The following is a 15,765-nucleotide window of genomic DNA, read 5'->3' on the forward strand; positions in this document are numbered from 1 at the left end:
TTACCCAACACTGTACCCAGCCCATACAGGGGCACAATACATAGTTGTTGAACCAAGGAACTACGGGGTTTTCTAAACACTAAATGGACCACCTAGTTTTAACGTAGAATGTACTGTTTTCTATTACATATATGAAAGTTTCTATTAGATAACACTAGTTCTTACAAGAGGTGACAGTAGGAGCTCACTTGCATATCTTTTTCACAGGATCATTTCTACCTTGAATACGATTTAATGAGAAGCAACTATTGTGTGCGCTAAAGCTAAAAAGAGTTGACAGAATGCATAAATGAAGAAACCTCTTGGATTACTGAAGTACCGTCTGTTAACAAGTATAATTACCTTCTTAAATTATACATTTTTAAGAGGGTGTGAAATATTTTTTGAAGCAATGCAGTGTTTAGTGGGTGGGAATTATATATATATATGTGTGTATATATATATATATATATATACACACATATATATATATATATTTTATATGAAAGTACCTAGAAATGTGGGGAATTTTCCTCTCCTCTCTTTATCTGAGAGTAAATAAGAACAGGTTTTTAATACCATATATATATATTTTTTAAATGTCCCTTTCTTCAGTACCACTGTTCCCCAGAAATTACAGGGGTTATGAAATTATTATTCTATTGGGGAAGCTATTTCCAGGTACAAGGCTTCAGCTTTGTAAGAGGCTAAGAGCCGTGACCAGCAGATCGAGACACCAAGTTACGTAACCCATAAATGTGACTCCAGCAATATGTCCAGATTCTCTCAAAGGCTTCACCACCGTTTTAGTCATCTGTAAATAGTATGTGCCAACATGTAGGCAAAAGGAGTGCTCTCGCCACGAAGTCTTCTAATGGGAATGTGAGAAGGTGTGAGAAAACATCCAATGCTTTCGTCCAACCCTCTTCCTTTACTGCTTCTTCCCCACCTAGAATTTACACACAAAGTCCTCTAGCTCACTGGGCAGACTCAGATGTCTGCCAGACTGCTTGAGTGGAATAACCAGGAAAACAGGGGCCCGATTTCCAATGTGGAAAGCAAGAGTCTTCCTGAGTGATTCTTGGACTAAGTTCTGGTCTTACTTTGCAATTTGGGAATAGAGCTCATTTCATGCCATTTTCATATGAATATTCCCATGTATTAGACTCATTATTTTCTTCTTAATAGTGGTGGATCATGAGGCAACATGACTCCCAGCTTCACAGTCTCTTTTCCAATCACAGTTTAAATTTGTTTCAAATGTACCATTAATATCAGCACCATAGTTTAGCTATAGGTATTTCAACTTGGGAAATAATTTACGTGACTTATCTTACATAACTAATTTTACAAGCTTGGTGTTTTCCTGTCCCCCCTTCTTGCCAATAGCACTAAAAGTGAGATTATTTAAATGCTATGGATTTGACTGCTTTCTTTTGTCTGAAAGCGTTACTTGCTCTGGTGCTGCTCGTACCCCAATTTGTAAGATACAGTTTCGATATTTTTCTGATAGGCCACACAACATACCTTATAATGACATGACTGACTAACGCTGCCTTTTTTTCTGCCAACATTTTTCAAATTCTATCGACACGGTTGCTTTTCCTTTGTTTCCTCCCACAAAAGAAGCTGCTTCTTATTATAGCATTGGCATGAAAAACCTGCTTTCCTAATCATGTCGTGCCGGCATCAGCATCAGGTTAACTAGAAATTCTAGTGCAAATTAACTGGTGATAAAAAAAAATGAAGAGTATATATTATATGTATTTACATTATATACTTAGAAACTTCAGTTAGTTGCAAATCTGAAATGGTATCTAAGCCACTGCCTGCAATAGCATTTACTCTACAGAACTGTGGATTAAGACATGACCGGCTGTTAAGACACTGAAGAAATCGGGTTATGTGGAGAGCCCATCTGAGTCAGAACTTTGTCCAACCACTGCAGTGGTCCATGAAGATGAATCTCAATCCAGCAGGGAGTACTCGTGACATCCTGGCGATGATACTCAGCTCCCCAGCCCTGGAAAGCAAGAACAGAGCTCAGAGTGATGGCGGCAGACTTTCAGTCAGCCTCTAGAGGAGAGAGACAGGCATCAGTGCACATAGAGCCCACGCACCAGAGCAGTTCCTGAGACCTGGGGGGAGCGTGCCCTCCAACTTCATGTAAGCACAGGACAATTTGTGCATCAACTAGACACCCGAAGAGGAGTCCAAATCAAAGGATTCCCTCTGGGCTCACAGCTCAACACTCGGATCTAGAGTGGTCTGGTCTCTAGGCACACTGGAAACACTGGAAAATCATCTCTCTTCCACAAGGGAAGGGGCCTGACTTTATGTTCAACCCCTTCCTGCTGAAGATAGTGTTTTGCACAAAACGGATGCTCACTACAGACCAGTGACTGGATCTCAAAGGTGTAAAGACAGAAGTGAGGGTGTTCTTGATTATTCAGGGTTGGTTTACAAAGCTTGTTTCTCCTCTCTTTTAGGCTCATTTTTGGCAATTTCCCATTTATTACCATTCACAGAAGAGACAGTAAAAATAAATAAAAAATAAATTTGCCTATCTTTATTCTCTGTACATTATACATCAGTGACAAGTTATTTTAGAAATAAGAGACATCACACATCACTGTTATTGGGAAGGGTGACTATCTGTACTTCTTAAAAAATCGATTTCAACACAACCATGCTGCCTGACCAACACTTTACATTCATGAGCACAAGCCTCAAGTGCCCCTCTTGATGCCACCTGCAATGGAATGACTGTCCCCGAGTCACTGTGCTCTCCCACTCCTCCCCGCACCCCAAATGTCTGCTCACTCCTGCTCTTTTTCCCTAAAAACTCTAACACCTACTCCCCAGTCTGTTTGTGAATGATAATCTTCTTTTTAAAAATTCTTTATTTAAATTCAATTTAGTTAACATACACTGTATTATTAGGTTCAGCGGCAGAATTCAGTGATTCATCAGTTGCATACAACATCCAGTGCTCATTCCATCAAGTGCCCTCCTTCATGTCCCTCACCCAGTTACCCCATCCCCCTACCCACCTCCCCTCTGCCAACCCTCAGTTTGTTTCTTAAGAGTTCAGCATTACTTATGGCTTGCCTTCCTCTTAATTTTGATCTTATTTTAACAAGACGTAAAGCAATCAGAAGAGTTTCCACAGCACCTGTGCCAACACACTCACCCTTTCTACTTCTCAGCACAGATTAATTATCCGCGCTTCCAAATAAGCCAGTCCATCCAGTTGTGCATAAGACTCAAATGCCTTCCCAAGGACATCATTCCCGCAAATCTCCCCATTCTTCCCTACAAGATTTTGTTTTCTGCTGGATCATTCCCATCTACATAGGAACATGCTGAAATATCTCCCATCTTCAAAACACTTCTCTTGGCCCTACCACTCCCACTGCTTACTGCTCTATATCTTTGACTTCCTTTCTAGGAAAAACCCTCAAACAAATTGTCCATACTGGCTGTACCAATTCCTCTCCTTAGGGCTCTGTCCTAGAAGCTCTGATCTTCTCTGTTTTTTTTTTTTTTTTCCAAAATATTTTATTTATTTATTTGACAGAGATCACAAGTAGGCAGAGAGGCAGGCAGAGAGAGAGGAGGAAGCAGGCTCCCTGCTGAGCAGAGAGCCCGATGCGATGCGGGGCTCCATCACAGGACCCTCGGATCATGATTTGAGCTGAAGGCAGAGGCTTTAACCACTGTGCCACCCAGGCACCCCTGATCTTCTCTGTTTAACTCAAACCTTGGCAGTTCCATCCAGGCTCATGGATAAATACTGTGCAAACACTGACAATTCCTAAACTGACATCTCCAGCCCAGCCTTCTCTCCCTAAATCCAGACTGGTATCTCTGTCTCCTTCACATCTCTGCTTTGACGCATGTCAGACATCACAGAGGTATTCTCACTAAAACTGAAGGTTTTACCTTCTATCTACACCTGATCCACCTGCATCTTCTCCCTCCCGGGTGGGGGCAACTTTATCTCTTTAACTCCTCCTTTCACCTCCCCCCATGGAATCACCTGCACAACTCAGAATCTCTCCCCTTCTTACACCTTCTATGAGATTGCTCCCCCTAGTGGGCACTACAGTTATCTCTCATCTGAATACTGCAATAGCCCCTTAGCTGGTCTCTACTTCCATACTTGTCTGCATGATACCTGCAAATCACGTAGCAGCTGCAGTGATCTTTTAAATGTTTAAGTCAGGGGTGCCTGGGTGGCTCAGTGGGTTAAGCCTCTGCCTTCGGCTCAGGTCATGAACCCAGGGTCCTGGGATCAAGGCCTGCAGTGGGCTCTCTGCTCAGCTGGGAGCCTGCTTCCCACTCTGCACTGCCCCCCCACCCCCCGTCTCTGCCTGCCTCTCTGCCAAAAACAAATAAATAAATAAAATCTTAAATATTTAAGTCAGATCATGAAATCCTAGGCTCAAACACCTTCAGAGGCTCTCCACCTTTTTAAAATAAAAGCTGAAATCCTTGTGTTGGATCTCACCCCCAGCCCCACCCCCGAATCCCTGACTCATGCTCCAGGCACCCTGGCCTCCTTGCTCCTACAAATGTCAGGGTAAGCTTTTGCTGTATGGTTGGCCTTTCCTCTGTGTCTACTGCTTCCCCTCCAGATACCATTATGACTTGACTCCCTCATCTCCTTTAAGTCCCCACAGAGGTCCACCCTGTCTATCTTTATAAAACTTGCAACCGACCCCTATCCCAGCACTCCAATTCCCCATACTCTGCTCTGTTTCTTTCCCTTCACGTTCTTTATTATAGCTGTTGTTTACTGCCTGTCTCTGCCTTCTGGAATATTGATTTCGTGAAGGCAGTGACCTTGAGTAATCACTGATATATCTCAATTCCTAGAATGGCGCTTTGTGTGGCCCATGGTAGGTCCTCAATATTATCTTATTGACTGACTGACCGAGTCCTAGAATCAGTAAAAATCAAAGCTAAAAGATGCTTTATAGATGATCTAGTCCATCCCCTCTCAGTGGAAGCCACCAGTGTTAGTCCTATAATTTCTTTTTTTTAAATTTCAATAATGTGTTTTATTCAATTCAATCTACTTAAAATATTATCTTATCAACACATAATCGATATGAAATTACTAATGAGATATTTTACATTATTTTTATCTGTACTATCTTCCCCCCCAGCCACATTATTTTTATCTGTACTGTCTTCCCCTGCAGCCCCAGTTATGTTGAGATGTAATTGATACACTGTGTCAGTTTTAGGTGTACATGCAATGATTGGATATACATACATTGCAAGATGACCACAATACATTTAGTTAACATCTATCACCTCACATACTTACCCATTTTTCCCCATGATGAGAAATTTTAAATTTCTTTAAACTGATTGTCTGTTGCAACATTATTAACTGTTTTCTGTGAACTGTATAGCTTTATGAAATAGATCTAGCTGATCTTAGGACAATCAGATGTCTATGCAAGCTTACGTGACAGTGAAATAATTACCTCTGATGTACTGGCATTTCATCCTAACTTTAAAAACACGGACCTGGAGAAAATAACTAGGAGTCAAATGATTGTTCATTAATGGCAATTTAATGCCCTCTGCTGGTTCCAAAGCATCAGAGCATTTAGAAAGATCTCCAGGTATTTGCTAATAGCTTTACAACATAAAAATGCTTTTAAAGCTTAGCAGTAAATTTGCTTTGTCATCATGAAAGAAAGGGTTTCAAAAAGCGATTTTTTAAATTGGAAACTATATTCTTGATTGTTATTTTTAAAATAATTACTAAAATTATAAATACAATAAAAATAAGAGTATAGAAAAATAAGACAACTCTTTTTCATGGTAATCTTAAAAGATTAACAAATTTTACTGTGAAAAAAACCTGGAACAATCCATACTGATTTCCTGGGTGGATATGTGACAATGTGAAAACTGTCACATAGACCCAGAGAGTCTGATAAACAAGCTAAGATTTTGAAATTTCAGAATTATTTGCAACTGCTTTACAAGAGATGAAACAGCTGAAGACTTCAGTGTGCAAATCCAGTGGGTTTTCCTTCCCACTAACTTCCTCAGTTCTCCGAAGCCTTCACATCAACGTTAGTAAGATCTAATTCAAGAAATTCAATAAATATTCATAAACAGAACAGCTACTACTCGCTCAGAGTTGATCATACCCAACATAATATTTCTATCCTAATTTGTTTATGCCTTTATAATAGCACTTAATGTACAGCAGCTTGTATTAGAGCCACTACTGTCTGTTCTGTAGCTTTTTTATAAATATGATTTCTTCTGTTGACCTGTATGCTTTCTAAGAGTAAGAGCAATGTTTTATTTAAATCAGATAAATTCAACATTTACTGAGAGACAACCATGCTCAGCAATTTGAGAGATGAGAAAAAAAAAAAAAGAAAAAACTTTGTGGCATTAAATCCTATAAAATCATCATTGTCACTTTATCTTCTGCATGAAAAAAATCAGATTACCGCCTTGGTTTTCCTTCACAAGTAAAATCTTCTAAAATTTTCTTAGGGGCGCTGGGAGGCTCAGTTGGTTAGGTGGCTGCCTTCAGCTCAGGTCATGATCCCAAAGTCCTGGGCTGGAGCCCCGTGTTGGGCTCCCCGCTTGGCAGGAAGCCTGCTTCTCCCTCCCCCACTCCCCCTGCTTGTGTTCCCTCTCTCGCTGTGTCTCTGTCAGATAAATAAATAAAATCTTAAAAGAAAAAAAAAATTTTCTTTTAACTGCTATTGAATGAGAGTGGATACTCCTGGAGGAGCTCTTCCTAGAAATACCTGAACAGAGTTCCAAAAGAAACCCCCCAAAGCAACAACAACAACCCTGTTTCCTACTCGAATGGGCAGTATAGACGCCACACACCCAAGGGATGCTTTTTGGTTTGTTTTACTTTGTTTGTCCTCTTCTATCTTACTATCTGAGAGCAAGCATCCTTACCTTAACAAAGCTCATGCGGATAGTGCACATCTTCGTTAACTCGTAGACGACTTCAAATCCGTGGTGAACCGACTGTGCCAGCAGCTGAGCAAAGAGCTGGTTGTTGAAGATCTTGAGGCTGCAGCCGCTGGGGATCTTGCACACGGTGGCTGGGTGGAAGCCGTGCTGATAGTTGCAGTTCCGGCTCTGTACGAAGATACTGCTGTCGCTCACACACTCGGCGTACACCTCGCCCCCGACGTAGTATAAATGCACACCTACGAGGTAAAAACAGCGTCCCTCAAATACCAGCCTCGTGTTTAGCTTCGGATTAACATCATTCCCTTCTCACTGCAACCTCGTGGTATGTGACTATCTCTCGTGAAATTAATTTTAATATTACCAGCCAGAGTAAAAGAGTGATCAAAATGCCCACTTGTTCTAATGGTACTGTAGGGTTTTTCTTTTCCCCATGAGTCCATTTAAAAGTGGATTGCACCCCATGTTTACAACGATTGCAGAGGCTGTCGTGCACTGCTCCTTCTGTCACTCTCGATCTCACGCTTATTTACTCTCATAATATTAGAAGCAAAATAAATACATAATGCAGAAAACATCCTTCAGGTCCATGTATCAATAAAAAAATAGAAACTGGGCACAGAAAATATCAAGGAAATGTCACTTACCCCTTTAGTGCATACACTAAACCCGCTTCAGAGGAAAAAATAAATGAAGTTTACTTTTTTTTTTGAAGTTTACATTTTAACAACAATTACGAATCCATTTGTCTTAATAAATATCTCAAAGAGATTTATTTCATTTTAGAACTTGTCACCTACCATTATAGAAATAATGCCTACATTTTACTTAAGAACAACGAAATTCTTGTCACCTTTTCAGATATAAAGACTTCCAGTCAAAATGTTGCTTATTTTACTTTACATCACATTTTTGGACTTTAAAAGCAAAACACCATCCTGAGATTGGTGCTGCCCAAACTAATTTTCATTCCAGATTAAATCTGAGTTGACGCTCTCACTCCAGGTCTCTGGGTTTAAGACTTCACATATATTTATAGCAAGAGACTGGCGTTAAATAAAACAAAGATGCTCCAGTCTAGTGAACATTAAATACCAGCACAGTTTTCCTCCAGCCTTTCAGCAGAAACAAAATTCTCCAGAATTATGTGTCAACGTGATGGTAAATACAATTGTCATGGGGTCACAAAGGGTTCATAGAAATGATCCAGAATACACGGAGACTGATATATCTTGGATCTCCTCTCCTTTTTTCCCAGCCTTCCCCTCCCTTTTCGTTCTCATGTCCATTCTCTCCCTGAACAGCCTGGGGTTAGGCACCCTCAGTCCCGGCCGTGAGAAGGAGGCAAGAGGGTCCTCTTGGCTGGGATATGGTATCTGGCTGCACCAACGTGCTGGAGGTGAGGCTGGGGCAAATACAGACTTCGTTCCCAGTCCCCATGAGCTCCCGGGGAGGGCCGCCCCTGTGGTGGTTATGGTTGTTCAAAAAGAGGGAGAGCTGGTGGGGAAAGAGCCAGAGAATGAGATGGCCCAGTGTTCAGGATGTATTTGAATTGAATGATCTTCAAATTTATAATCCTCCCAGAACCTACTAAGTAGAATTGATAGGATTTTTGTTACCTGACTCTGGTCTTTATTTAGGGGATGATTTTCAATCCTGTGGAAGTATTATCCTCAACCACAGCACAGTTGGCAGAATAAGGAAAGCAGAGTAGAGGCTGAGCAGACAGGCAGGAGTTTAGTGTCCTGAACAAAAAGAGGGGGCAGAGCCAATGGGATGAGCACACAGAGGCCTGATTTGGCTCTGAACAGCAGGACAAGGGTGGAATTCAACCCCACCATGAAGGAAGCTGAGCGTTGGCTAGAGACAGTGGCATCCAAAGAAAAGTCAAAGGTGTGTGGGTGGCTCAGTTGAAGTGACTGCCTCTGGCTCAGGTCATAACCCTGGAGTCCCAAGACTGAGTCTGGTGTAGGGCTCCCTGCTCAGCAGGGAGTCTGCTTCTTCCTCTGACCCTCCCCGCACTTGTGATCTCTCTCAAATAAATAAAATCTTAAAAAAAAAAAAAAGTCAAGTAGGCAAATGATTTTATTTGCATCCACTTGATAAACCAAAACCATGGCTTTAAATGACTTGTGTTTTAGATTCAAAATCTCCATAAAGAACAGTGAGCAATAGGATAATGCCCTTCCTGAGATGCCAAAGAGGAACCAGGCGGTGTGGTCCTCAGGCAAGCTCTTCCAACTTCTCTTGGGCTGCATCCCTCTATCCGGGCTTCCCATTTGTGTGTGACTGCCTCCCGCCTTCTAGGAGATGAGGGAGTGTGGAGTCCTATGCTACGGTTACTTAGGGCCAGAGAAGGGGCTTGAATTGGGTCTGCCAAGTCAGACTGCAAATGTGTTCCCTTTGGGTCCTCTTCCACAGTCTTGAACAACAGAGAAATGACAGGAAAGATAGGGAGGAAGGCAGGTTGCTTAGGTTGCTGAGACGGTTCTGAGGCTCTGGACTCTACCAGAAGAAAGAGAAAGCTGAGCCCCAGAGTGGAAGGAATGCACATAGGTTCCCCTGCTGACTGGGAGGAAGGATCAAATGCCAGCACAGAAAGTAAATCTCATTATCCTGTAGCCCTGCTCAGAGACTCTGGTACCTCTTCATTCCCTTTAGAATAATCCCAAACTTCCTGGCTCGAACTCAACACCTTATCATGAGTTTGTAATCCATCTTTGCCTTGCCTTTGTTGCCCTGTCTTCCACACACCATTTTAAAAACATGGCTGAATATCAGGATCATTTAGAGCTTTAAGAAAGTCCCTACTTCCGGGTGTAATAATGGTACTTATATTTAGAAATCCCTTCTATAGATAGATAAATACTCAAATCTATGATGAAGGGATATGAAGTTGGAGATTTACTTTAAAATACTCTTGCAGAAATACTGTGGAGGGACAGCAGATATGAATGCATTCACTGTGAATCATTACGGAAGCTGGAGAGGGTGATATGAATATTCTTTACATGATTCTGTGCACTTCTGTATGTGTTTGACATTTTCCAAAATAAAAAATGTTTTAACATATGATGAGAAAAGTAATAATATAAAAGCACAAATTTCCAGATCCACACCAGGACTTTGGTTCAGGGGACAGGCCCTCAGTGGGACGGTGCCCACTGTTGTGCACTGCACAATTCTAGGGTGTGCTTCATAGCCTTCCAAGATTTATAGCATCATTATACAGCTTCTCCAGAAGATGGCAGTAACTTCTCTTGAGAAAGGGGCCTCTTAGAATTCACACAAAGCCATCACTGGCCTGGAGGCAAGGTCAGTTCCCCAAATCTGAATCTGAAAATTTTAAGTCTGTTTGGACAATATGATGAACAAATAGGGTGGGGCCCAACTGGACTACAGAGAATGGCCCACCTCAGTACTCACTCAGCCCTTCTGCTGGGCTGGGCTGCGCCCCCTGTGATGTTTCTCAGCACCACTGCAGCAATCCTGGCCTGCCCTGACAGGCCAAGTCCCACCGCCTCCATGCTCACATGAGCAAGAAAGCCCAGGAGAGACAATTTAGAGAATGCAGGGATGCAGAGAATAAAACTCAGCCACAAATGCACAGCCCAGAAATAATCAAAGCTAACATTTGTTATATACCTTTCAGTTTTCTCCTTCACGTGTGTTCTTACACCTTTCACCCTTGGGGCGCCTGGGTGGCTCAGTCGTTAAGCCTCTACCTCCAGCTCAGGTCAGGGCCCCAGGGTCCTGGGATGAGCCCGCAAAGGGCTCCCAGCTCAGCGGGAAGCCTGCTTCTCCCTCCTCCACTCTCCCAGCTTGTGTTCCCTCTCTGGTAGTCTCCCCCTTTTTCAAATAAATAAATGAAATCTTAAAAACAAAAATGTTTCTCTCTTCCCTCGCTAACAATTTAATTTTACTGCAGTTGCCAGGGAATCATTTTAAAGTGAAAATTCAGATCTGTAAACTCCTGTGACCTGGCCCTCTCCCCTCTTCTTCTACAACTTCCCCACTTTTTTATCCATTTTATTCCACTCACCCTGGCTTCCCTGCTGTTCTTACAATGTATATACCAGGTAGGCTTCAGGGTCTTTGCACCTGCTGCTCCCTCTGCTTTGAAAGCTCCCCCTCCATGTGACTAACTGCATTTTTCTTTCTGCTCAAATGTCACCTGGTTAGGAAAGTGTTCCCTGGCTATCCCATTCTACTTCCTAACAAGTTCTCCCCAATCTCTTCCCCTCCTCTGTTTTCCTCTAGACAAATCCTTAGAGATATATAACATTATTCCTTTTCTGTCTTTCCTTGGTTATGTGTAACCAATGAAAGCCTGTTATTGTTTGTTTTTGTTTGTTATGTTTCTTTGTTTCCAACTGCTGCATCCCTAATGGTGGGACAGTTTGGCTAAGAATAGATTCTCAACAAAGATTTGTGAGATGAATGCCTATCTCTAAAATCTAAGTGTCTCAATTAATTAACTCCAAAGAACAAGTTAACTTATTCACTAATGATTGGAGGCATTTTGCTGCAAATTTATTCAGGCTGGTGTTGCAGGAAGCCATGCTGCTCAAAACCAAACAATCCAAGGGAGCACCTAAGAAGCAGTCCCCTGACCTCATAAAAGACCGACAGCTCTTCCTTTAAAAATATTCGACACTAATTTTTCCCCATGCTTTATGGCATGGTTTATATCTCCTTTAAAAAAATCATTTTCTCAGGAAAGCACTTCCAAACAGCTTTCTGAAAAAAACTGACTTTGCCTTGGGGAACCACATGAGGGTGGAGGGCCCTTCCATTCACTGAGCACTTAGGTGGACTTTCTGATTTTCATAAAAGGTTGTCATTCCTAGCTCTTGTTCCTATGGTTTCTTAACCTGGGGATTAGCTCTCAGGCAGGAACACATAGAACCTCAACTCCCATGTCTGCATCAGCAGCACCCTCAAAGAGCTACTTGCAGAAAGATTCCCAGAAGGCATTCAACAGTCCTTTCATGTTTGAATTCTCTTTCGACCAAGTCGCATCAGCAGAAGTCTCATATGCAGACCAGTCCAGAAAGCCCCTCAGCACACAGCCAACCCCACAATACTATGTTGTAATATTCTGCCTTTAAGTTTTACCTGAAGATTCTTATAAAAACCATTTGAAAGTAAAGTTATAGTATCTGAGAAATTTATTTAAGAATTCAGTCAAAGGGAAAGTATTATTTCCTTTGAAGAATGGCTATGTTTCTTCCTTTGTGATAAAAATTACATTATAGTTGTGTTTCCATTTTTTGACCTCCCTGTCAGAAAACCTAGAGCACAATTTTAATCATAGCCACAATGCTAACCTTTAGTTGCCTTCTCCTTCCTTGCTGCCCCCAACTCCCTGTTCCTGATTCTCTACTTTCCATTTATCATTTCACTGCAAAGTTTTCCTATAAGCCATCTCAAAGCCACTATGGGAAAAACAAAAACGAAAAAAAGCCACTATACAAAAATATAGGATATAAATAAACATAAATATCACCATTAGAACATCAATGAAGGGGCGCCTGGGGGGGTCACTCAGTCATTAAACATCTCCCTTCAACTCAGGTCATGAACCCAGCATCTTGGGATCCAGCCCCATATCGGGCTCCCCGCTCAGCAGGGAGCCTGCTTCTCCTTTGCCAGCTCCCCTGTGCTTGTGTTCCCTTTCTCGCTAGCTCTGTCATAAATAAATAAAATCTTTAAAAAAAAAAAAAGGACATCAATGAATAAATTCAACCTGTTTCTAACCAATGGCTTGTAGGTTTTCTATGACAGAGACATTTAGGAAGCATACTAGGAAGAATATTAGAATGTATCACCAGGTACAATAATGAATCTCCCCTGGAAATTTGAAAGAAAAGATTTGTGTCTACCACCTTCCTGAGGTGGTCTGAGGGCTGGATGGAAAGAGGAAAGATAAAATGACTCTAAAGTTTCTGTACAACTATGATTCCACGGTAGTCTGACATAATAGTGGACAACCAGGTGTCAAACACTACCAGCTACTCTAATGTAAAGAAGATGATTTAAAGATACACAGTGAGGGCTCACATTCAGATGGGATTTTCTACCATTGATCACACCGATGAGAAAGGCTTCAAAGCTTCGTTGGCCAAAGCTCAGGGAGGCCTGTGTCCATCTGGCTTCATAACGATCCTGAGCACAGGAGAACCCCAATCGCTACCAAAGCTTTCCCTATATAAATTGTCATGATTTTCACTATCTGGCTTCTAAGTCTCCAAAGGTCACTTTACCTGATAGAATATAATCCCCCACCAGAATTCCTCCTCTGAAGTATTCTTATTTAGCATCTTTAGGCAATTCAAAAATAATTCATGGTAATTCTATTTAGTAATTTCATCCTGCTTTCACATTTATCCTCTTGTCTTACCACTTTTGTCTTAATACTTATCCTAATCCACCCTCTGAAAGATGCTATGCTGACCCTAAAAGTAGAGAGAACACGACCTTGCAGCCTCAGGCCTCCTGCTGGCTCATCAGCCTGCCGGGTTACGTGGCCAATCCGTGGCTTGTTTCTCTCCCCACGTTTTAGCTTCAAAGAACATATACGTGAATGACATATTTGCTTTTACCCTTTCCTATGTGTCTCCTGGTGTTTTCTATTGTTGAGTTTCTGTTTACATTAGAAAGAAGTCCGAGACAGAATCTGTTCCTGTTATTTGAAGGGTCTGTGAATCCATCTATAAGTACGCTTCGGGAGGAGGCCTGGAACGTTTCCCCAACTCGGTTGTTGAGTTCATAGTAGGCGACTGAGCACCAGTGCTGCGGCTCCTCGTAGCAAACTGGCCGGAAGTCTGGAAGGAAAAGAACCAGAGAGCACATCACTCCCGTCATGCCTGGCTTCCCGTCTAATGATCGTACCTGGACAACATTCATGCTCTTAACCAGGAGAGGTGCTGCAAGACAAAGATGCTCTCTGTGATCTCTCCAAACCTGTCCCCTGATGGAAGATCTGTGTGGGGAGCTCATCTGGTCACCACACGTGTGGCACAGAGGCCGCAATCCTTGTGACTCTCCCATGGTTAGAGCATTTGTACTCATATGTATTAGTACTGAGGGGGTCTGACAAACAACAGTATGAACAGATTAATGTAAATTCCATCACCCCGAGAGGAGACAGCTCCAGGGAAGGGGACAGGTTGCCTCCTCTCTATGTGTTAAAGATAACATATCACTGCCACTGGACTGAACAGAGTCCTGGTGACAAGAGTATCATTTTCCAAAAAACTAAGGCTGAAAAAATAATAGTTTGGATATGATGAAAGCCAAATCAAAAATACTGGACAGGACTTAAAATTACTTAAGAAAGAAAAAAGAAAAACTTCTACATAGATAGAGTCACATTCTCCATTGTATACATATGGAGTACTTATACAGCATAAGGTATTTTTAAAGACAGCAGCACATGTTTCATCAGGATATCCATGAACGTTATGTTTTCACCTTAAATTTTTCAAAGTAATTAAGTTGCCAGTAACCAACCAAAGTTCAGAGTTCTTTCTTTGCCACGCACACTCTTTCTGTCTTTTTACTGATTATATTCGCTCTCTTTTCTTTGGATACCCGAGTAATTCTTGTATCTACGGTGTGTTCCTATGTGCACTGAAACATAAATTTATGAAACATAAATTAGGGGGTTATTATTTGATTTACAAAAGGACCTGTACTTGTAAAAGACTTCACCCCTACAGACTTCAAATCGTAAGCTCTGTTAGACTCTCTCTACTCAGTGTGGTTCCTGAACGGTAGACTCTGCATCACCTGGGAGCGTGTGAGGAATGCAGATTCTTGGATCCCACCCCAGATCTAAGGAACCAAAATCTGCCTTTGTGTAAGATCCCCCTGTGGCTTACATGAACATTAAAACGGAGCAACATTTATTTACCTAGCCTATTTTAAGAAACAGATAAAATTCTGTAAAAACCCTATTTACATATTTATCTAGACCCTATCTGCATATTTGTGTGTTTACATATTCGTGTGCATTTGCATATTTGCATATATTTACATATTTATGTTGAGTTCCCCTCTAAGCTAAATCGAAGACACCACTACAAAACTATAGTATAAACACAATGGGGATAAAATTGCTAACTTAAACACCCATTTCTGTACTAAACATCAAGAACTACAAGCGTCTAAATGTTAGGTTAGAATAAAAAATTAACTTACTCTAGTAACCAGGATGACAAACTAACATTCACTCTATGGTGATGAGGAATGCCAAAGTTCGAATGCCAAGCCATGCTCTCTGCCTCTTCAAAGACATGTGAAATAGCAGGCTAGCACATTTTGGTTTGTTTGTTTGTTTAATTTTGTTTTGTTTTGGGGTAATAGAAAATGCTCTTAGAAAACAGCTTCATTGAGCTATTCATCTACAAATTTACCTCCATTAAGGACAGACAGCACTAAATGACTATCAACTGTGGCATCTATGGGTCAGCCATTCTGGGTCCTTGGGGTTCCTGTGGCCTGATAAGGCGGGGGTGGTATATCAACTAAAAGAAAGCAGTAAAACTGATACACTACACTAAGACAGCTCCAGCCTTCCTCGCTGTGAAACTCCTGGGCCTGGCGCATAGGGCTACTGCTGGAGAGAGACCAGTCACGTCATCAGGCTATTCTGCAGTGACACTGTAAGAAATCTGTTGTCCTGACATCCTCACTAAACGGTCAATTAGTTTTCCCACTGACTTGGGAGTTACCTAAAGAGTTTTAAGTTCCAACGACTTCATAAGATTTTCAAATCAAGGGCTATTCTCCTAGCTTTCTCAATAG

At 41.6% G+C, this 15,765-nt stretch overlaps 1 protein-coding gene across 5 annotated transcripts in view; it reads right to left on the reverse strand.

Annotated features, from left to right (window-relative positions):
* Window positions 1-680: 680 nt before the first annotated feature.
* SMAD9 (SMAD family member 9) overlaps window positions 681-15,765 on the reverse strand; it is a 75,233-nt gene continuing 60,148 nt past the window's right edge. For all 5 annotated transcript variants that reach the window (XM_032880082.1, XM_032880084.1, XM_032880086.1 and 2 more), the window contains 3 exons: window positions 13,560-13,781; window positions 6,937-7,193; window positions 681-2,002 (listed from right to left, as the gene is read on the reverse strand). In XM_032880082.1, the coding sequence (XP_032735973.1) occupies window positions 1,859-2,002; window positions 6,937-7,193; window positions 13,560-13,781 (623 nt within the window). In that variant the 3' untranslated portion in view covers window positions 681-1,858. The remainder of the gene's footprint in view (window positions 2,003-6,936; window positions 7,194-13,559; window positions 13,782-15,765) is intronic.

Source organism: Lontra canadensis, unplaced genomic scaffold, assembly GCF_010015895.1.
Source record: "Lontra canadensis isolate GAN:19392208 unplaced genomic scaffold, GSC_riverotter_1.0 scaffold67, whole genome shotgun sequence".
Taxonomy (NCBI): domain Eukaryota; kingdom Metazoa; phylum Chordata; class Mammalia; order Carnivora; family Mustelidae; genus Lontra; species Lontra canadensis.